Genomic DNA, 24770 nt, shown 5'->3' with positions numbered 1-24770 from the left:
AAAAAACGTATTGGCGGTTAGTATTGTGTTAGTGGGACTGGGTGAGATGAAAGCAGGCAAAGTCCATCCCCTCCCCTCTCACTCTTGGGACCTCAAGTGTCTTCTACTATATTCAGCCTGTCTAGAATGTCCTGCTGTGAATAGTATTCAGGGCATGCATGCTATATTAAACATCTGATATTTTCGTGCCCATCCCGAGTATGACACAGCCATGACAGCAGCCTCCGTGTGTAGCTGGCCTCCAAACACACTATGCAGGATGACATTACACAGCCCGCTGTCTCCAGAGAAGGAGTCATTGTATGGGGCCCCCTGGGAACGTTGGTGAAGAATCCCATCTCACTGCTCTGGGAGGTTGTGTCCTCACAACACTGCTTGTATTCCCTCTCGGTCTGGCTACCAGATGCTGGCTGCCTCGTTGCTGCCACGAGGTCCTAATTAGCAGGGACAAGCTCGAAGTAAAGAAAACTGTCTTTGGAAATGTTTAGATTTCCCTGTGCCGATATACTATAGTTTCTCTTACTCTAAGTGTAAATCACTTGACATGGTCACAGGCAGCGAGGCATCCTATTTGAGGATAATTGGCAGTAAGAGATCAAATGGCGTAATATCAGAGACCACCACCTCCAGGGACATGTGAAAACAGCATTCATACAGTGCAGGAACTTTAACAGGGGAACAAAAGGACAAGAATGAGGGACTGTAGAGATTTACTGATGGACAATCAATATATAAATGAAATCTTTCAGTGACTGCCAATCAGGGCTGCGGAGTCGGAGTAAATTTTGGGTACCTGGAGTCGGAGTCGGCAAACAATGCTCCGACTCCGACTAAATTTAGATTGGAATTAAAAAAAAAGCAAGTTTAAATGTCCCAATTCACAAAGTTATAATTAATGACTTCTCTACTGTAAGAATAACGACCAATGCATGCAGTGCCTCACGTAACCGCAAAACGAACACGTTAAGTGACCGTGAAGAAGCATGCTTTTCATGCACTTCACTATATGGCACGCAACGCACAATTAGGAGCGGCAATACTTATACTTTCCATAGTGTTTTACAGATTTTGTTTTTGGTTCATATAGATAAGCTTTGTTTTTGTTCTAAAACAACCAAATAATGTGGTTTGTATTTTTGGACTGGTAAAGTTCCTGTTCCTGATGTTTATGCCTGCTGCTACTATCCAGCCACTTGATTAATTAATAAAAAAAAATTAATAAAAAACTTTGTTGTTTTCATTGTGTTTGTCTTTTGCTTAAACTGTTCAATACAGTAGACTGTTGGCTTCCCAGCCGGTAGTCCTGTGGTAATGACATGTATGTTGCCTTTCTTTCCTTCAAGGAATGTATAAAATACATTTGCATATTAATGCAGAGGAGTCGGAAGTACAAAAAACTGAGGAGTCGGAACATTTATCTACCGACTCCACAGCCCTGCTGCCAATGATCATTATCGCTCTATGGTAGCCCAACAGGGGACTGTCCCAATTGGTGACATCACGCATAAAAAATGTGATCATTTACGGCCAATCTAAAGCTGGCCATAGAGGGATTGGTCGATAAAAAATTAACAGGTTTCTCCATCCACACAGTAGAGGTGGAAGGAGGAATCCTCCAGCTGAGACATTGTATTCTGGACAGCAGGACTGGGATCCTGCACTTGCAGATTGAGAAAGAATTTCCAACAAGCCTGTTCAACAATATCAATTGTTGGATCGAGAAGCAGTGTCCACACATGAAATAATTCTGGTCTCTCATGTACTGGATATATTTCAATCCATCTATAGGCAGCTTAAGATCTTTAACAAAGAGCAAACTTGCTAAATCATGTCAAACGTCTCTGTGGCAGATTTGCCCAGTTTCACGCAGAATTTCACGTTTGCTCTTTGTTCTAACTTGCTGTCCATGATGACATAGCAGATGTGGTAATCCGTGTGGTCAGAATAGCACCAGTTGCGCAGCTTCCGAAGTACATATGACTATGTCTTTTGGCACACTGACTTTTGAAGGTTGATGCTCCCTGTGACTGTGCCTTGTGCTGCCATCTGTTGGCATGTTACAAAACTAGTCTCAAAACTTTTTCATACCACCTTGTGAGTTTGTCTGAAGCAATGTACACCAAGCAAAAAGTCTTAGGCTGGTAATAGAGGATTTGATTTTCTCAAATGATTGCAATCTGATTGCTCAATTCCTCCATTAACACTGTTCCCTCCCGCAGCGGCACTGTGTTTTCCAGCGGGGAGCCTTTCCTGCCAGCAGAACAAAAGGATTACTGTTGGCAGTTATGGATCAACGTTGGTACAATCAGCCTGCCCATAGATGGAGCATATCTCATCCAGCCCCTGCTGAACCGGCTGAGATTAATTCCATCTATGGCTGGATTTAGGTTAGCTGGGCCTGCAGGAACACTTCGCTGAAAAGAGAGATTTCTTTGAATTTGTTTGCCATGTGTATGCATGCTTGGCTCATTCATGTTCCTATTTACATCAGCCCAGGCAGGAGTAAAATATTCATCATAACTGCCTGCTATATCCCCAGAGCCAAGGGGTGCTTGCAGTAGATGCTGGCATTCATACACAAGGATAATCAGCAGAATGGTACCCAGATCGGCCATCATTACTTCACGTCTACGGTCAAAAAAAAAAAAAATGTAGAATCCGAATCAGGGTTACAAACAGGATTATGTCTGAAGAACAGGACAGAAATCAGACACAGCAGGTGTAGTGATGTATACAGGTCTGGATATACGGAGTGTTTGTAGTATAAAAACACACAGTGTGCTCAGTGAGCCAGGGAAGTTTCCTGGAAAGCCAGGACTTGGCCTCAGGCAGGAATTTGAGCTGTGGGGCGGACCCCAGTTTGGGCCAAAAAGTGCAAAGAGTGAGGGGGGCTGAAAAGCATAATATTGTGCAAGGCTCCTTACTAGGGCATAAAAATATACACAGCAAAGGCAGATTTTACTGTATTCAGGTTGGCAAGAAAAAACACGTTTCTCTGGTGTGACAGCATGGATGTACATACTGTGTGTGTGCTACATACATGTGCAGAGTTCTGTGTGTGGTTGGTATAAGCATGTTATGAATGTAGAAAGATTATCTGTGTGCTCCAAGTCTACATGGATAAGGCTGCATTGTATTTGTGTGTGTACTGTAATTGTACAGCGTTGCTGCCCCCTCCGCGCTGTACACTTGTAGCACATACACTGCCTCCTCCCCCCGCACTGTACACTTGTAGCACATACACTGCCCCCTCCTCGCTGTACACTTGCAGCACATACACTGCCCCCTCCTCTCTGTACACTTGCAGCACATACACTGCCCCCTCCTCGCTGTACACTTGTAGCACATACACTGCCCCCTCCTCGCTGTACACTTGCAGCACATACACTGCCCCCTCCGCGCTGTACACTTGTAGCACATACACTGCCCCCTCCTCGCTGTACACTTGTAGCACATACACTACCTCCTCCGCGCTGTACACTTGTAGCACATACACTGCCCCCTCCGCGCTGTACAATTGTAGCACATACACTGCCCCCTCCTCGCTGTACACTTGCAGCACATACACTGCCCCCTCCTCTCTGTACACTTGCAGCACATACACTGCCCCCTCCTCGCTGTACACTTGCAGCACATACACTGCCCCCTCCGCGCTGTACACTTGCAGCACATACACTGCCCCCTCCGCGCTGTACACTTGTAGCACACATACACTGCCCCCTCCTCGCTGTACACTTGTAGCACACATACACTGCCCCCTCCTCGCTGTACACTTGCAGCACATACACTGCCCCCCTCCGCGCTGTACACTTGTAGCACATACACTGCCCCCCTCCGCGCTGTACACTTGTAGCACATACACTGCCCCCTCCGCGCTGTACAATTGTAGCACATACACTGCCCCCTCCTCGCTGTACACTTGCAGCACATACACTGCCCCCTCCTCTCTGTACACTTGCAGCACATACACTGCCCCCTCCTCGCTGTACACTTGCAGCACATACACTGCCCCCTCCTCGCTGTACACTTGCAGCACATACACTGCCCCCTCCGCGCTGTACACTTGCAGCACATACACTGCCCCCTCCGCGCTGTACACTTGCAGCACATACACTGCCCCCTCCTCGCTGTACACTTGTAGCACACATACACTGCCCCCTCCTCGCTGTACACTTGTAGCACACATACACTGCCCCCTCCGCGCTGTACACTTGCAGCACATACACTGCCCCCTCCGCGCTGTACACTTGCAGCACATACACTGCCCCCCTCCGCGCTGTACACTTGTAGCACACATACACTGCCCCCTCCTCGCTGTACACTTGTAGCACACATACACTGCCCCCTCCGCGCTGTACACTTGTAGCACACATACACTGCCCCCTCCTCGCTGTACACTTGTAGCACATACACTGCCCCCCTCCGCGCTGTACACTTGTAGCACATACACTGCCCCCCTCCGCGCTGTACACTTGTAGCACATACACTGCCCCCTCCGCGCTGTACAATTGTAGCACATACACTGCCCCCTCCTCGCTGTACACTTGCAGCACATACACTGCCCCCTCCTCTCTGTACACTTGCAGCACATACACTGCCCCCTCCTCGCTGTACACTTGCAGCACATACACTGCCCCCTCCTCGCTGTACACTTGCAGCACATACACTGCCCCCTCCGCGCTGTACACTTGCAGCACATACACTGCCCCCTCCGCGCTGTACACTTGCAGCACATACACTGCCCCCTCCGCGCTGTACACTTGTAGCACACATACACTGCCCCCTCCTCGCTGTACACTTGTAGCACATACACTGCCCCCTCCTCGCTGTACACTTGTAGCACACATACACTGCCCCCTCCGCGCTGTACACTTGCAGCACATACACTGCCCCCTCCGCGCTGTACACTTGCAGCACATACACTGCCCCCCTCCGCGCTGTACACTTGTAGCACACATACACTGCCCCCTCCTCGCTGTACACTTGTAGCACACATACACTGCCCCCCTCCGCGCTGTACACTTGTAGCACACATACACTGCCCCCTCTTCGCTGTACACTTGTAGCACATACACTGCCCCCTCCGCGCTGTACACTTGCAGCACATACACTGCCCCCTCCGCGCTGTACACTTGCAGCACATACACTGCCCCCCTCCGCGCTGTACACTTGTAGCACACATACACTGCCCCCTCCTCGCTGTACACTTGCAGCACATACACTGCCCCCTCCGCGCTGTACACTTTCAGCACATACACTGCCCCCTCCGCGCTGTACACTTGCAGCACATACACTGCCCCCCTCCGCGCTGTACACTTGTAGCACACATACACTGCCCCCTCCTCGCTGTACACTTGTAGCACACATACACTGCCCCCCTCCGCGCTGTACACTTGTAGCACACATACACTGCCCCCTCTTCGCTGTACACTTGTAGCACATACACTGCCCCCTCCGCGCTGTACACTTGCAGCACATACACTGCCCCCCTCCGCGCTGTACACTTGTAGCACACATACACTGTCCCCTCCGCGCTGTACACCTGTAGCACACATACACTGCCCCCTCTTTGCTGTACACTTGTAGCACATACACTGCCCCCTCCTCGCTGTACACCTGTAGCACACATACACTGTCCCCTCCGCGCTGTACACCTGTAGCACACATACACTGCCCCCTCTTCGCTGTACACTTGTAGCACATACACTGCCCCCTCCTCGCTGTACACCTGTAGCACACATACACTGCCCCCTCCACGCTGTACACCTGTAGCACACATACACTGTGCCCCCCAAGCTGATTGGCTTCTATGCAGAGCTGCACCAGATTTTGCACTCTACAGTAAATAAACCCCTACATGTCCGTACCAATCGGTGCAGCATTCAGCCCCATCCAGAAGAAGCCTGCGATAAACTTCCACAGGCTACCTGCAGCAAGGCTGGACACCGCACCTACCCCTCCTGGGTACGCGACACCGCACCTACCCCTCCTGGGTACGCGACACCGCACCTACCCCTCCTGGGTACGCGACACCGCACCTACCCCTCCTGGGTACGCGACACCGCACCTACCCCTCCTGGGTACGCGACACCGCACCTACCCCTCCTGGGTACGCGACACCGCACCTACCCCTCCTGGGTACGCGACACCGCACCTACCCCTCCTGGGTACGCGACACCGCACCTACCCCTCCTGGGTACGCGACACCGCACCTACCCCTCCTGGGTACGCGACACCGCACCTACCCCTCCTGGGTACGCGACACCGCACCTACCCCTCCTGGGTACGCGACACCATGGGGACGGGTCCACTGCAGCTAAATGACCCAGTGTGCAAGGAGCAAGACCAAGATCAATGAATGTGCTCTGTTTACATCTGTTTCTAGGCAAGAAACAATTATTTGTTTATCATTTGTTACCTATGACTTGTCTCTTCAACAACCAAAACAAAGAAAACACACGGATGTAAACTGAAGGGAAGACGGATGTGCAGACTGATAGAACCTCACTCAGTGTTCATCAAAAATGTGTCTGAACTGATGACTCCCGGGAAAGGACCCTGCACTGTACAGAGGTGACGGTGAAATGTGCGTTACCAGTGTACATGCAGCATTTCAATGCAGGTGCTACAGATTTACATTGCTGAGGATGTCGTGTGTGCGAAAACTTTACTGTTGATGATGCACTGCTTGCACTGTTACAGTACAGTGTTGGTGATGCAGGGTGTGTATATTATTAGTAAACAGTGTGCACTTTGTATACAGAGTGTGTATGTTATTGGTAAACAGTGTGCACTCTGTATACAGCGTGTGTATTATTATTATACAGTGTGCACTCTGTATACAGCGTGTGTTATTAGTATACAGTGTGCACTTTGTAAACAGCGTGTGTATTATTAGTACAGTGTGCACTCTGTATACAGCGTGTGTATTATTATACAGTGTGCACTTTGTATACAGCGTGTATTAGTACAGTGTGCACTCTGTATACAGCGTGTGTATTAGTATACAGTGTGCACATTGTAAACAGCGTGTGTGTATTATTAGTATACAGTGTGCACTTTGTATACAGCGTGTGTATTATTAGTACAGTGTGCACTTTGTATACAGCATGTGTATTATTAGTATACAGTGTGCACTTTGTATACAGCGTGTATTAGTATACAGTGTGCACTTTGTATACAGCGTGTATTAGTATACAGTGTGCACTTTGTATACAGCGTGTTTTATTATACAGTGTGCACTTTGTATACAGCGTGTTTTATTAGTATACAGTGTGCACTTTGTATACAGTGTGCACTTTGTATACAGCGTGTGTATTATTAGTATACAGTGTGCACTTTGTATACAGCGTGTGTTAGTACAGTGTGCACTTTGTATACAGCGTGTATTATTAGTATACAGTGTGCACTTTGTATACAGCGTGTTTTATTAGTATACAGTGTGCACTTTGTATACAGCGTGTATTATTAGTATACAGTGTGCACTTTGTATACAGCGTGTATTATTAGTACAGTGTCCACACTGTATACAGCGTGTGTGTATTATTAGTATACAGTGTGCACTTTGTATACAGCGTGTGTGTATTATTAGTATACAGTGTGCACTTTGTATACAGCGTGTTTTATTAGTATACAGTGTGCACTTTGTATACAGCGTGTATTATTAGTATACAGTGTGCACTTTGTATACAGCGTGTATTATTAGTACAGTGTCCACACTGTATACAGCGTGTGTGTATTATTAGTATACAGTGTGCACTTTGTATACAGCGTGTGTGTATTATTAGTATACAGTGTGCACTTTGTATACAGCGTGTGTATTATTAGTATACAGTGTGCACTTTGTATACAGCGTGTATTATTAGTACAGTGTCCACACTGTATACAGCGTGTGTGTATTATTAGTATACAGTGTGCACTTTGTATACAGCGTGTGTGTATTATTAGTATACAGTGTGCACTTTGTATACAGCGTGTTTTATTAGTATACAGTGTGCACTTTGTATACAGCGTGTATTATTAGTATACAGTGTGCACTTTGTATACAGCGTGTATTATTAGTACAGTGTCCACACTGTATACAGCGTGTGTGTATTATTAGTATACAGTGTGCACTTTGTATACAGCGTGTGTGTATTATTAGTATACAGTGTGCACTTTGTATACAGCGTGTGTATTATTAGTATATAGTGTGCACTTTGTATACAGCGTGTATTAGTATACAGTGTGCACTTTGTATACAGCATGTTTTATTAGTATACAGTGTGCACTTTGTATACAGCGTGTTTTATTAGTATACAGTGTGCACTTTGTATACAGCGTGTGTTATTAGTATACAGTGTGCACTTTGTATACAGCGTGTGTTATTAGTATACAGTGTGCACTTTGTATACAGCGTGTGTATTATTAGTATACAGTGTGCACTTTGTATACAGCGTGTGTATTATTAGTATACAGTGTGCACTTTGTATACAGCGTGTATTTAGTATACAGTGTGCACTTTGTATACAGCGTGTTTTTAGTATACAGTGTGCACTTTGTATACAGCGTGTTTTTAGTATACAGTGTGCACTTTGTATACAGCGTGTATTATTAGTACAGTGTGCACTTTGTATACAGCATGTATTAGTACAGTGTGCACTTTGTATACAGCGTGTATTATTAGTATACAGTGTGCACTTCGTATACAGCGTGTATTAGTACAGTGTGCACTTTGTATACAGCGTGTATTATTAGTATACAGTGTGCACTTTGTATACAGCGTGTATTTAGTATACAGTGTGCACTTTGTATACAGCGTGTATTAGTATACAGTGTGCACTTTGTATACAGCGTGTATTTAGTATACAGTGTGCACTTTGTATACAGCGTGTATTATTAGTACAGTGTGCACTTTGTATACAGCGTGTATTATTCGTATACAGTGTGCACTTTGTATACAGCGTGTGTATTTAGTATACAGTGTGCACTTTGTATACAGCGTGTGTATTATTAGTATACAGTGTGCACTTTGTATACAGCGTGTATTAGTACAGTGTGCACTCTGTATACAGCATGTGTGTATTACTAGTATACAGTGTGCATATTGTATAAAGTGTGTGTGTATTAGTATACAGGGTGTGTAAATTAGTACATAGTGTGCACTTTATTATTATTAGTGTATAGTGGGTGTATTATCATTGTGCAGTGTACTTTGTATACAGTGGTGTGTTTTGTACATAATGTATATTATTAGCACACAGTAGTGGGTGTTAGTATACAGTATATTATCAGTATATAGTGAGTGTATTATAAGTGTGCAGTGTATTGGTACAGAGTTGGGGGCTGTATATGACAAGTAGGTGTATAGGACCAGTACAGAGTTGGGGGGTGTATAGGATCAGTACAGAGTTGGGGGGTGTATAGGATCAGTACAGAGTTGGGGGGTGTATAGGATCAGTACAGAGTTGGGGGTGTATAGGATCAGCACAGGGGGGGGGGGTGTATAGGATCAGCACAGAGTTGGGGAGTGTATAGGATCAGCACAGAGTTGGGGGTGTATAGGATCAGCACAGAGTTGGGGGGTGTATAGGATCAGCACAGAGTTGGGGGGTGTATAGGATCAGCACAGAGTTGGGGGGTGTATAGGATCAGCACAGAGTTGGGGGTGTATAGGATCAGCACAGAGTTGGGGGGTGTATAGGATCAGCACAGAGTTGGGGGGTGTATAGGATCAGCACAGAGTTGGGGGGTGTATAGGATCAGTACAGAGATCGGGAGATGTCACACTCACAGCAGGCAGTTGGTCCTCCCAGTAGTATTGGGGGCTCTCCTCCTCCTCCTCTATGGGGTCCTGTGTGTGTAGGGAGGTCAGGTACCAGAGCACAGCCGCCTCCTCCTCTTCCTCCAGTGGGGGGCTCCAGTCCACGGGACAGTCCTCGGTATCGGTGGGCTCCATGGACTCCTCATCATAGGACATGCTGGGCTCCTCACCCCCGGCCTCCTCCTTCATCCTATCCGCACACTGCGCTCATCTCCCATCACAGGGAACTCTCCTTTCTGCCGGCCCCGCCCCTCCCGCACACCACGTGCTCTCTGACCTACAGTAACCCCGGAGCGGAGAGGCAGGAAGAGGCTGATCAACAACCAGAGGGGGAACCCCGGAGAGAGGTCACTACAGGGCAATGACCCCGCCCCGCCTCCTCCGCACAGGGAGACCTCTCTCCCCCTGGAAGTGTCACAGATCCTCCAATCCACACTGAGCTAATGACTGTGTCCAGGAGCGTCCGCACCTCTCCTGTGTTTCTGGGACTGGTTGTCACCTCCAGCTGGACCTGTTCTGTGATGGGGAAAACCTATCATAGCTCCTCCAAGTCCCTTTCCCCCTTCACACCTCACAGTAGAGGGGAGACAGGGAGCCCTCCGGGTCATATAGTCATCCTGAATGGAGGATCTGTAGAAGAATTCCAGCTATGGCAATGTATTATACTTCCAGCTTGGACCAATAGAACGATTTATACTTGCCGAAAGTATTGTCCCCAAACTCCAAATCATGTGATTCAGGTGTTCCAATCCCCTCCATGACCACAGGGGTATACAATCAGCCCTGTGGGTCGCTCTCAGGAGCTCAGTGACTCCAAGCGTGGTCCCGTGATAGGTGGCCACCTGGGCAATAAGTCCATCCGTGACATTTCCTGGCTACTAAATATTCCACGCTCAACTGTTAGTGGGATTATAACAAAGTGGAAGCAACTGGGAACAACAGCAACTCAGCCACCAAGTGGTAGGCCACGTCACATGACAAGGCGGGGTCAGTGCATGCTGAAACCGCACAATGCACAGAAAGTCGCCAACTGTCTGCAGAGTCAATAGCTAAAGACCTCCAAACTTCGTGTGGCCTTCAGATTAGCACAACAACAGTGCGTAGAGAGCTTCATGGAATGGGTTTCCATGGCCGAGCAGCTGCATCCAAGCCTTACATCACCAAGTGCAATGCAAAGCGTCGGGTGCCGTGGTGTAAAGCATGCCGCCACTGGACTCTAGAGCAGGGAAGACGTGTTCTCTGAAGTGACCAATTTGACTTCTCTGGCAATTTGATGGACGTGTCTGGGTTTGGAGGATGCCATGAGAACGGTATTTGCCTGACTACAATGTACCAAGTGTAATGTTTGGTGGAGGGGGGATAATAGTGCATCCTTGTGTTGCCAGTGTAAGTGTGGCCATATTGGTGTATATTTCAGTGATTTCCAGCTTCCAGTGGCATCGGCCGGGTATGGTATATACACTATACTGCCAAAAGTACTGGACGCCTGCCTTTCAACACACATGAACTTTAATGGCGTCCCAGTCTTAGTCCGTAGGGTTCAATATTGAGTTGGCCCCGCCCTTTGCAGCTATAACAGCTTCAACTCTTCTGGGAAGGCCGTCCACAAGGTTTAGGAGGGTGTCTATGGGAAGGTTGGAGCATTCTTCCAGAAGCACATTTGTGAGGTCAGGCACTGATGTCGGGGGAGGAGGCCTGGCTCGCAGTCTCCACTCTAATTCATCCCAAAGGTGTTCTATCGGGTTGAGGTCAGGACTCTGTGCAGGCCAGTCAAGTTCCTCCACCCCAAACTCACTCATCCATGGAAGGGGCCATCCTTAAACTGTTCCCACAAAGTTGGGAGCATGAAATTGTCCAAAATGTCTTGATATGCTGACGCCTTAAGAGTTCCCTTCACTGGAACTAAGGGGCCAAGCCCAACCCCTCAAAAACAACCCCACACCATAATCCCCCCTCCACCAAACTTTACCCTTGGCACAATGCAGTCAAGCAAGTACCGTTCTCCTGGCAACCACCAAACCCAGACACGTCCATCAGATTTCCAGACAGAGAACTGCAATTCATCACTCCAGAGAACACGTCTCCACTACTACCCGTGGCCTGGTGCGTCTCCCCCCCCCCCCAATGGCTGATGTACTCGACCTTCTGAGGCCTACTGCGGCCTACAGTGACACAGCCTGGAATTCAGCCAACAAGGCCTCCTCTGAGTCAACTCACCTAACCCCATACCAGAGGCCAGGCCGGCATACGGTTCCCCTGCTCCCCTCGCATCAGCTTCTCTCAATCAGCTTCAAGGGGCATCAATTCTACAGCTGTCACCCATCCCTCTCCTCCTCAAGTCACCCCTCATCTTACACTCTGGAACTTCCACCTGGATCTTGAACCCTGCCTAGTAACTCCCCACCAATCTAGCCACTAAACTCCTAGCAAATCTCCATAAAAGCATGTATGTCCTTCCTCAAGAAATAGCCACGCAGCGCTCCAGAACTGACCACTCAGACACCACTCACACTGACCCCAGCCCAGCTTAACCCAAAGGAGAAGAACCCTAGCTGCAGGAAGATGCAAGAAACGCTACTGCATGCTAGACAGACAATCTTCAAACGCCTCTGGAAACCATCTCTCCACATCTGATACCCACTCCCTGCACCTTTAAATGCCTCCTCTACTCCTTTTCATATTCCTCTCCTGTGTTCCCAAAACCTCACTTTTGTCCCTCTGCTCTACCCAAAAAACTTGTACCTCCTGCTGATACTCCATTCTCATGCTGACCCTAACAGGACTGGAAGGCATGCGCGCTCGCATACATCCCGCTCACATGCCACCTTCCTCACCCTCATTCTCCTAACCTCTGGGGATATCTCCATGAACCCTGGTCCTCCATTATTTCGCCCACACACAAGACATCCTCTTTCTTCCGGGAATCACTGCAATCCCCTCAATCTATTACCTGTCCCCTTGCTCCCCAAAACCACCCTCCCGTTTTCAAACTCTGTACTTGTCATATACACCCCCCAACTCTGCACTCATATACACCCCCCAACTCTGTACGAATACACTGCACGCTTATAATACACTCACTATATACTGATAATATACTGTATACTAATAACACCCACTACTGTGTGCTAATAATATACATGCAATATATATATATATATATATATACATATATATATATATACATATACAGTCAGGTCCATAAATATTGGGACATTGACACGATTCTAACATTTTTGGCTCTATACACCACCACAATGGATTTGAAATGAAACGAACACGATGTGCTTTAACTGCAGACTGTCCGCTTTAATTTGAGGGTATTTACATCCAAATCAGGTGAACGGTGTAGGAATTACAACAGTTTGCATATTTACCTCCCACTTGTTAAGGGACCAAAAGTAATGGGACAAATGGCTTCTCAGCTGTTCCATGGCCAGGTGTGTGTTATTCCCTCATTATCCCAATTACAATGAGCAGATAAAAGGTCCAGAGTTCATTGCAAGTGTGCTATTTGCATTTGGAATCTGTTGCTGACAACTCTCAAGATGAGATCCAAAGAGCTGTCACTATCAGTGAAGCAAGCCATCATTTAGCTGAAAAAAACAAAACAACCCCATCAGAGATAGCAAAAACATTAGGCGTGGCCAAAACAACTGTTTGGAACATTGTTAAAAAGAAGGAACGCACCGGTGAGCTCAGCAACACCAAAAGACCCGGAAGACCACGGAAAACAACTGTGGTGGATGACAGAAGAATTCTTTCCCTGATGAAGAAAACACCCTTCACAACAGTTGGCCAGATCAAGAACACTCTCCAGGAGGTAGGTGTATGTGTGTCAAAGTCAACAATCAAGAGAAGACTTCACCAGAGTGAATACAGAGGGTTCACCACAAGATGGAAACCATTGGTGAGCCTCAAAAACAGGAAGGCCAGATTAGAGTTTGCCAAACGACATGTAAAAAAGCCTTCACAGTTCTGGAACAACATCCTATGGACAGATGAGACCGAGATCAACTTGTACCAGAGTGATGGGAAGAGAAGAGTATGGAGAAGGAAAGGAACTGCTCATGATCCTAAGCGTACCACCTCATCAGTGAAGCATGGTGGTGGTAGTGTCATGGCGTGGGCATGTATGGCTGCCAATGGAACTGGTTCTCTTGTATTTATTGATGATGTGACTGCTGACAAAAGCAGCAGGATGAATTCTGAAGTGTTTCGGGAATATTATCTGCTCATATTCAGCCAAATGCTTCAGAACTCATTGGACGACGCTTCACAGTGCAGATGGACAATGACCCAAAGCATACTGCAAAAGCAACCAAAGAGTTTTTTAAGGGAAAGAAGTGGAATGTTATGCAATGGCCAAGTCAATCACCTGACCTGAATCCGATTGAGCATGCATTTCACTTGCTGAAGACAAAACTGAAGGGAAAATGCCCCAAGAACAAGCAGGAACTGAAGACAGTTGCAGTAGAGGCCTGGCAGAGCATCACCAGGAATGAAACCCAGCGTCTGGTGATGTCTATGCGTTCCACACTTCAGGCTGTAATTGACTGCAAAGGATTTGCAACCAAGTATTAAAAAGTGAAAGTTTGATTTATGATTATTATTCTGTCCCATTACTTTTGGTCCCTTAACAAGTGGGAGGCACATATGCAAACTGTTGTAATTCTTACACCGTTCACCGAATTTGGATGTAAATTCCCTCAAATTAAAGCTGACAGTCTGCAGTTAAAGCACATCTTGTTCCTTTCATTTCAAATCCATTGTGGTGGTATATAGAGCCAAAAATGTTAGAATTGTGTCAATGTCCCAATATTTATGGACCTGACTATATATATATATATATATATATATATATATATATATATATATGCACTCCCCCTGCCCTGTGCTCTCTATATAGGAGCCTGCACTCCCCCTACCATGTGCTCTCTATATGGGAGCCTGCGCTCCCCCTGCCCCATGCTTTCTATATAGGAGCCTGTGCTCCCCCTGCCCTGTGTTCTCTATATAGGAGCCTGCATTCCCCCTGCCCTGTGCTCTCTATATAGGAGCCTGCACTCCCCCTGCCCTGTGCTCTCTATATAGGAGCCTGCGCTCCCCCTGCCCTGTGCTCAAGGTATAGGAGCCTGCGCTCCCCCTGCCCTGTGCTCACTCTATAGGAGCCTGCGCTCCCCCTGCCCTGTGCTCTCTATATAGGAGCCTGCACTCCATCTGCCCTGTGCTCTCTATATAGGAGCCTGCACTTCCCCTGCCCTGTGCTCAAGGTATAGGAGCCTGCGCTCCCCCTGCCCTGTGCTCACTCTATAGGAGCCTGCGCTCCCCCTGCCCTGTGCTCTCTATATAGGAGCCTGCACTCCCCCTGCCCTGTGCTCTCTATATAGGAGCCTGCACTCCCCCTGCCCTGTGCTCTCTATATAGGAGCCTGCACTTCCCCTGCCCTGTGCTCTCTATATAGGAGCCTGCGCTCCCCCTACCCTGTACTCACTCTATAGGTGCCTGTACTCACTCTATAGGTGCCTGTACTCACCTTGCCCTGTACCTACTATATAGCTTACTGTACAGGATCCTGCACTCCACTCTCTATGCAGGAGCTGCGGAGGACCTCTACTGCATTTACTGCAAATGAGCTGCACTGAATTGGGACTGCGCTCATTACATGGGACTCTGCACTCACTGAGCAGAATATACAGTACGGGTCAATGACTGAGCTTTTTCTTTACACCAGCCAGTGATCGAAACCCAGAACAAATACCTGTTCATTAGTCATGCCACAGTTTCAGTCAAAATCAATAACTTGCTGCAGTCAAAGGGCAACTGAAACCTGCTTGGTTACTCACAGGAGTGCTGTCTGTAAATATTAACCTATATCCAGGTGACAATCACCCACCACACACAGGGACTAAATGGAACAGGTCAATATTTTACCTTAGTTATAAGGTTAACCCCCCCAACCCTCACTAGAGAAGGTCAACTGCACCAAGCTGTCTCCTGTCCAGTGCTTTAGTTTTATGGTTTCTCCATTGATTTAGATGGCTGTATGGGGTCATTAATCTTCCTTCACTTTATATATTAACATCAAGGCTCAAAAAATTATTATGGGAAATCTAACCACATTGCTTTCCTTCAGAGAATGAATGGCTTGCAGCATCTATTAGATGCCCATAGACATGGCGATGACACATTTATGTATCCATAGGCAGCTATAGGTATTGCCCACTCTATCCAACAATCACATGTGCTCTATAAGTGCCTCTGGCACTGTGTAGTCCACCAGTGTTCAATAGGAAATTAGTTAATAAACTGTGTAAATACAGATGTTAAGGAACATTTAGGGGGTGTTAAGGCCATAATAATCTATAGGTCTTTCCACAAATGCATCACTAAAAAGTCACACAAACATCTCACTGGCAATTAAATGGGAAATAAACACTAATGTCAGGTCCAATAGATGAGAAAGGTATTATGGAGGAATGACAGGATAAAAAATATGAAAGCAATATACCTATGTAATAAGCATCTGTAATAAGCAGGTCCCGCCGCTCTCCAGCACCAGGTCACGTGACCTGGAGCCATGGCAGCAGTACTACATGGGGTGCTATAGAAAGCAGAGAGTCTTCACTGACAGTGAGTAGACTCTGATAATGTGGAGTCCACAATGCAGAGTTTCCAGGATTGACAATCATAACATGAACGCTAGAAGACTGGGACACCATAATGTTGGTGTGCCCTCCCCCACCACCACCTTTGTTTAGTGCACTGCTATACTTACAATGACCTCTACAACAAGATTGTTCACTTCAACCTAGAAAGCTGGGAATCCTTCCATCACCGCGCTTACATTGAACAGTGGGGCCTTTTCTACCCAGCCTTGGCAGCCATCATTTTCCATTCTGTAGGTGGAGCTGTGTCACATCAAAACAGGCCAACAGCTCCAAGCACTCCAACAATGTTGGCGCTACATTTACACCAGCCAGAGACAGCTGATTGGTGGGTGTCCGAGTGGGGTAAGCTCTGCTGTGCATCATGACTGCAAATGGCATCATCTTGCAAACAATCGTTTTTTAAAAGGTTAAGGTTTGTCAGACATTATGTTAACTATATAGTACTAGATCTTCTAAACCCTATTTGACAAGGCCACTGATATCTACAGCATTGGGGCTTACAATGTGTCAGCATGCTGGGAACATTCTTTGACTTAGAACAGGCTCTAATTGGATGAAGTGATGAGGCAGGGTGTCGATGTCATGCTTCCCACCTCATCCAATCAGAGAATATTTTGCATTCATTTGAAAAAATGCAAAGCGTTCTCTGAATGTTGCCTGTGCTGAGCGGCTAACGTCCTGTATCGCAGTGCATCAGGCTGGACACAAATGGAGATCACTGGAGCTGCTGTGTTTACTTCAGTGATTTCCAGCAGTCAGGGGCATCGGCCAGGTATAGCATATGCATAGTACGTTAGTCCAAGCTGGACCATTGTTACTATATGAAAAAATATACCGTGCTTGGAATTCATCTTTTAAGCCCAAATCCAACCAAATTCACTCAGGACATTTGAGGCTGATGCACATAAATACATGTACCAGCACACCTCCGCTTAAATTAAGCATTGTCACCGTAACCAAAATAATTTAAACAAATTAAACAACCCAAAAAGTAGGTACAGTGATTACCGTTGGTGACAAATATTCTCTGGGCTGGAATGCCGCAAAAACAGTACTAAATTCAAAGTGTAATAAAAAAGTAATATTTTATTACTTAATATTGGTTAAAACAACCACCAATGTGAATTTCAAGCAACAACAGTCATAAATATAACAATTGAAAAACATGAACAATAAAAACAGGACAAACCAAAAATAACAAATGAACGTCCGGGCGCTTGTAGAGTCACACATGGGTTCTGTACCGCAGCAAACACTGAATATTGGGTTACGCAATCTCCTAACAGGTGTTACCCATGTGGGAGTCTTGGAAACCCTGTGGACTAACTGATGCTATGGAGCTCCATCCTAAGCATACGTCTTAGTTTTGGATAGAGTAAGGAAGGGGTAAATCTTCTGTCAAGAGGAGACTTTATAATTTAAAGGCCTAATACATTTTAAAGTGTATGTCAAGGCCAGAAAAAAAAAAGAAAGCTTCAACTCTATTGAAAACAGCAAAAAAGTTTTGGCTGGAGTTTGGTATTAAAGCAGAACTATTCCCTCCGGCCTTTATGGCCAAAGAAGTTGCCATGTTAGCCTCTGTTTGATTTGCAGTTGCCATGGTGCAGCACGTGATCAGTTATGACACCAGGCACGGTTCGGTTGAGAGCACAAGCAACGTTAAAAAGTTATCATTCATTACCTTTTATGTTTTATTTCTATGTATATTCTATGAATATCTTTGATATTCCAGTTATGTACAGTATATCAAGTCTCTGTCATTGTACAGTATATCACGTTTCTGTCATTGTACAGTATATCATTTTTCTGTTCACTGGCCCCGATGAAGGGGGAAGCATTTCTCCTTAAACGTGTTGGCTTCTCCTGATATTCTTTGTCAAATAAATATTTGGACTGAAACTTTTAAAGCATCATGAACTTTTCTACAGGGAGCTCCTCAACAGTCACCCCAAAACATAGTTTTCATTCATGGCATGCCTTGACTAGAACAGTAAGTTGATGGTGTCGCGAACGTGCACACCAGAGGCAGGTTGCAGCCTCCATTTTGTTAAGAATCTCCATTTTCTCCCCTCACTCCCTCCCCCTCCTTTTTTGAGAGGCACAGAGACATTTGGCCAGTGTGTGTGCTGGTTGTGTGTCACTGGCAGGCATGGCTCTCACTGTATTAAGAAGTCTTCATGTATCCCCTCATTCCCCCTCCCTCAAGAATGCGTTCAGTGTAGCGGTCTATGCCATCCTTTTCCCAAATATGGCAATAGGCTTGTCTGTTGTAAGAAGATACCAATTGATTTTTGTAGAAAAGAAGCTGTTATGCTTTGTGTGTAGTCAGAGAAGTGCGGACCGTCTGCGTTTTAACATCTAGCAGACCGAGAGGAAGGGGAATCGCGCTGTACCAACGAAACTGAGTGCGAGACCAGACATCTCTTTTTAGCTCATCAGACTTGAAACTGCTTAACCCTGGGCATCTTTGTGGGCAAGTACTTATCTACCTAAACTTCTGTTATCTGTTTGCTTTGCTCTGTATAATATATATATATATATATATATATATATATATATATATTGGTTACATCTTTTTCTGTAATAATTTCTACTGCACCCTTTTGACCTTTTAGTAATAAATCTTACTTTCTGAAAGTGTTGCGCTGTTTCTATAGTTCTTTACTGTGACTTACGAATCCCTGCCGCTGAAGAGCCCTACTATGAGTGTTTAACCCTCTGTATAACCGGTCTGTAGAGATAGTGGGATACTGACGGTTAACCAATCATCCTAGTGTATTGCTGAGTTTCCTCTCTCTGTATAAAAAGGGTTAATTGCGTAATTAACCTGACCCAGTAACAATCACATTCAGGCTGCCGGTACGTCGATTGTGGTCCAATTAGCTGGAAAATCGGTGTGCAGGGTGCAGCTGGGTGGGGCATTGTTACGCACGCGACGTCGCGGTTTTAGATTGGCTAGTCCTTCGGTCACGAGTTTGGTGAGAAGGGCTGGGGTCTGCCGCCGTGCCCATCACAGATGGGTTTAGTTACACTTTTATAAACACCTAGGAAAAAGTATTTGTTGTATTCTGCCAGGTTAATGTACAGTGTAACTAAAAGCAAAACTTTTTTTTTAAATTTTGGAAGGGATTCATTTAATTTGCAGTGATTTCCTCTCATTTTCTGTCTGGCAATGGAACAGGAAGTGAAGGGAAATATCTGCAATGGAACACAAATGGCAAAACAAAATCTATTTTAAATTAAAAAAAAAAAAAAAAAAAGTTTTGCCTATAGTTCTACTTTTACTGTATTTGGCTTCAACATGAAATTGTACTTAGCAGGAATATTTGTGTATGGGCCCTAACTATTTTTCCCTTTCAAAGGAGACTGTCATGCCATGGAACTTGCTTTAAAAGAAGAAAAAAAATCTGGATCAGCTGAATCTGAAATGTCAGATGGGGCAAATCTCTTGCTGGAACAAATTGGTCATCACATTAATGAGAATGCAACTTTTAGGCCCCTCTCACACAGGTGATCCCATCAGGTCTGTGTTTTTCAGTAGGACATGATCAACTGGTCCAAGTATCCATATGGACCGGCAGATGTAAATGCCTACTTCCAATCCAATCTGGTCCGCTAAAAAATAAACAGAAGGGGATCAGATCTAACCCCCTCCATCTAGGTAGATCAGAGGACAGTTAGATGTAGACAGAGCTGGCTCTGTACATGTCCGCTCTGCATAAACTGAATGGACACGGACTTGCCATCCACCCCGTTCTGCTCTGATCAGCAGATCTCCCCTGCTAATATGAACACCGTCTACCCCATCTGAAAGGGACTCTAACAACAGGGATGTGGACCTCTCAAATTTTACAGCTGCTTAACCAACTCACTTTGCTAAGCCAGTGCTGATCCACTACATAAATGGAATACATTCCCGTTTATTGCACTCCAGTCTCTTCAACATCCTTATGTCAACAATTTCTGAGAATATGGAAAAGATAAAACCTTCTAAACTTGTGTGTGTGGCTTTATACAACAGTAGTCATAAGGCTGAGCTTCCCCTGAAGGTCCCATGGCCACAGATTTCCAATATCATTTTGACCTGGATTGGACCATTTGAAGAGACCAGATGCAAGTATAAACACAAGCATCTGATCACCAGTGAATTCATTCTCTTTGGAGCAGTGAGAAGGAAGGAGACACCAAGGGCTGATTTTCAGGAGAAAAAGAGTTGTGATGTGACAAGACCTTCAGATCCCTGTGATCATCATCTCGGGACAGCGACTGGTATTGAGCACTTTTGACACACACACTCCGCAGCCACTTTATTAAATACACCTTGCTAGTGCCAAGAAAATATCCCCCACCCCATTACACCACCACCAGCCTGAACCATTGATACAAGGCAGGAGGGATCCTGCTTTCATATTGTTTACACCAAATTCTGACCCTACCATCTGAATGTCACAGCAACATTCACCTCTGACATCAACAAGGCATTTTCATCCACACAACTGCAGCTTACTGGATATTCTGTCTTTTTTGGACCATCCTCTGTAAACCTTAGAGATGGTTGTGCATGTGCGGGAGTGACGTCATTGGGGCACGGTCATTCAAGCCTTCGGAGCCTGCAAACTCTGAAGGACGACCGAGTGAAGATGGAAGTCCCGTCAGTGGTGACAGTGCACCGCTGGAGGGCTTCATTTCAAGGAAAGCGCCACAAAGTGCTAGTATGCAATGCATAGTAGCACATTATGACATTGTCTTCCAGGGTTTTCTGTATTGGTTGCGGTTTACTACCACTTGCAACTTTAACCCCCTTCAGTGCTCAGTGTGTGTTCTTTTTGCATAAGTCCTGTCCTTTGCTCTAATAATTTTTTTAAATTCCCCTCACAAGTTCTCATCATTTTAATAAAAATGTTATACCCACAGGTCAGGTGAAAGATACCCCAAATGTACCCAAAAAATGACTGCCGGATGTGCAGAATGGGGGAATGAATGACTGTCATATGTAGTAATGGGAAGAGCAGGGCTAGAGGTGTCTATTGAGGAACTGCACGTCATTGCTGGCTCACACTCGCTCTGTCACAGAGATAAGAAAAGGATAGAATATTAACTGTATGGCAAACACAGAGAGCTGGGACAGGCTGGTACCTCCTGGTAGGGAACAGATGGGGGAATCCTCTGATATGATGGGTAGGGTTAAGCTACAACCTAATAAAATGAGGAGTTGCCTAATAAATAGCGTCTTTGTTATCTAGTAACATAATAAAAGCTCAGGAATCGATAAAGCTGCAGGCGGTAGGGGCTTTCTTCTTGGCAATGAAGGATCAGTACACCTAAAATACACATTACCTTATCATAAAAAGAGCCATCGGTTTATGCAAATATGAATTGAAAGATTTCATATTTGAAGAGACCCCGAGATGTTCGGCATTGTACTTTTTTGTGTTATTAGCCATTTCAGTCTAAAGGAGGCTCACCAACTTTACATCTTACAGAATAAAGTCATTTCTTCTTACAGGAAGTTGGTTGAGTGCAGATAAATGTCATCTCCCCCTCCCCCAATGGCAATGACCCCATTATCAGTTTTGATCTGCAGCTGCCAATTGTGCCTCTATAGGCACAGGGAATGCCAGCACACCAAGTATTGCAAACAATTCCATGTTCTAGCATACAAATCAAACACAATGTTTTGGAGCCACACAGGACCTTTTTATTGAGGTAGGTCACCTTCATAGAGGGGTCCTGTGCAGCCTCAAAACATAGTCATTGGTCTGTATGCTGATTAAAGTGGCTGTAAACCTTTACACAGTGAAGTGACTGGTTTCAGGTGCTACACAAAGATGAAATCCTCCTACATAAGTTATACATGTTTATCTGCAGTCTTCTCTAAAGTTATTCAAAGTCCACATAAAGCTTGTCTGAGCATTCAGAGGGTGGAGAGCTGAAATTACACAATGCAGAGCTCAGTGAGGAGAGCTCTGAGAGCTGATTGGAAGAAAGGGACCCCCTTCACAGAGGAACAGAGGGGAGGCAGTCAATCTCAGGCTGTGTGCTAGAGATCCCTCCCTGTCACCTTTATTTCTTGGTGTCAAGAAAACTTGTCAGAACTGACTCATGCTGATAGCAAAGGAACAAAGCAGCAGACAGAAATGACACTTAGTGTTTTTAATTGAGACAAGTACACACTATAGAGGGATATGCTTTGTTCATATTTCATGTCTGAGGTTTACAACCACTTTGTTTAATATACTTGGTGTGCCGGCATTCCTGCTGCCTGTGTCTTCTGTGGTGTCCCCACTACCAAGCACGCCACTCCTCATATTGGCTCATTTGAATCAGTGTGGTATAGACTTGTTTATGTTTCCTATGGACAGGATGAGATATTTTGTCCATGAAAACCCAATATTATTCCACATAATTCCTATTTTCCAATATATGGAGTCCTTTCTGATTGATATACTGAATATTTTGTGCACTGAATAATTTGGTGGTAAAATACAAAGTGTATGTTACTTTTCTGAATAAGAGAGAAAACCAAAACTGGTGTTTTATGCACCTCCAAGACAATAAAATAACTTGTTCCCAAGACTGGAGACTTGGAATGGTACACCTCTGAAACAGTTACATACGTATCTATCAATGTTTCCAATTGTTTTACAGATCCCCCTAATTTGTAAATTAGGTCTACTGGCCCTTTCATGCAATCTACAATGCAGAGAATTGCGCCTAGAGGGAAAGGAAAGGAGAAGTGTCCATAGGACTATAATGCTCCATGGGGTTAGAATACAAGTAGCAGTGTGTGCCGGCTAGAGGGGCAGTATCAGGGTTCTTACTCTGCGGATGTGTTGCCGCTCATGCTGAGGAAGAGAAAACAAAAGACGTGACAACATGCAGTAACAACCACACAGAAGGACAATTCCAGCATAGAAGAACAGAGAGACAGAGTCACAAATCACATCACTTGTTTCACTTGGTGTCATTTCGCAGACACTGCTCCTCTGCTGCACATCGCCTCATTAGTACAGGTTGCAGATGGCTTAAAGTGACACTAAAACACAATTCCATTCAATGTATGTATTCGTAACTCAAAATGTTCCTCCTTTGGCTCTCAGCCTCCTCCAAATTCCTTTTTTTGAGTGCTGTGGTCCTACGTCCAGTTAGAGGGTGGCTACATTTGTTCTCCATGGTCTTACGGTACATAGGAACGTAGCCACTCCAGAGGTGGACTATAAACAATGGGATTTGTAGTATACACAGAGCAGTGCATGTGACCACAACAATGTGCACTGCTTGTTGCAAACAAATCAAAGGAGGGAAAAGGAATGGTTTGGGAGCTCACGAAGAACCTAAGAAGGCAAAAAGCCAATAACAAATTATTTAATGAAAAATAGATCGCTAGATCATTAAAGTGTTACTAAACCCACAACAGTACAATCAGTCTGTATTTGCAGTAAAGCATGCTTGCTATACTCACTGCGGAACCTAAGGGGTTAATCCTCCACATTGTGTAAAACGGCTGTTTGATCCTGTCTTATCTGATCCTCCCCTTCTACTGTCCCCAATCTATCTGCTGGTAGTAATGAGCTCTAGGAGTCCCTCTGCACATGCTCGGTTTGGTGTGTATTGCTAGAGCGTTTTTTTTTTCTTTGTGAGTGTGCATGTGATTAGCATAGGGCCAATCAGCACTGTCCTGACAGAGGGTCAGGAGTTATGCAGCCTCATAGGACAGTCAAAGCAGAATGAAAACTTCTCCTACAAGATTAACCAGTGCTCGGCCGGACACTGATATAAGTCACAAGACTACTCTAACTGCTGATGAGAAAAGGTATTTAGCAGTTTATATTTACTACTTTATTGCTAGTAATTGCATTTCCATGTTGTGTGTAATGTGGGAGAGCAGATATAGTGAATGCAGCATCCTCGGTTTAGTAACACTTTAGGTAGCGGATGTGTTTGCATTATTTTTGGAAAATAAGGATATAATTTAGTGGCACTTTAAATTATTCTATAACCAGAGTACTGTGACCCATAACAGTAAATCTGAAATCAGCTGTCTTTCCTCTGACTGGGTTAGGGAGGCCATGGATGAGATTTTGTAGGCAAGAATGGAACCTTTCTTCAAAGCAATCTTTAAGATCCACGTTGTCACTCTGACTGGCCAAAAAGGGCATGAAACATGAAAAGGTCATTCTATCTCTTGAAAAAGAAAGCAAATGAAGAACTGGCATGAAATTTCCAGCATGCTGGTAAATCTTTTGTCAGACTGGTGCTAGGCTCAATGTGAGTTCTGTTGCCTTCAACACAGACAT

The 24770-nt window shown here is 45.4% G+C and overlaps 1 protein-coding gene across 8 annotated transcripts in view; it reads right to left on the bottom strand.

Moving 5' to 3' along the window:
• GRAMD1B (GRAM domain containing 1B) overlaps window positions 1-24770 on the bottom strand; it is a 348949-nt gene that overhangs the window by 37987 nt on the left and 286192 nt on the right. The window contains exon 1 of one of the 8 annotated variants that reach the window (XM_089681636.1): window positions 9773-10019. The exons of the other annotated variants lie outside the window; for them this stretch is intronic. Coding sequence (XP_089537762.1) covers window positions 9773-9991 — 219 coding nt within the window. The 5' untranslated portion in view covers window positions 9992-10019. Of the gene's footprint in view, window positions 1-9772; window positions 10020-24770 lie in introns of those variants that run through there. 8 annotated transcript variants of the gene reach the window in all.

This window comes from Staurois parvus, unplaced genomic scaffold (assembly GCF_062004578.1).
Source record: "Staurois parvus isolate SC_StPar_1 unplaced genomic scaffold, SC_StPar_1.0 ptg000274l, whole genome shotgun sequence".
NCBI classification, from domain to species: Eukaryota; Metazoa; Chordata; class Amphibia; order Anura; family Ranidae; genus Staurois; species Staurois parvus.
Note: the sequence above shows the minus strand (reverse complement) of the source record. Positions and strands in the feature narration are given on the sequence as shown.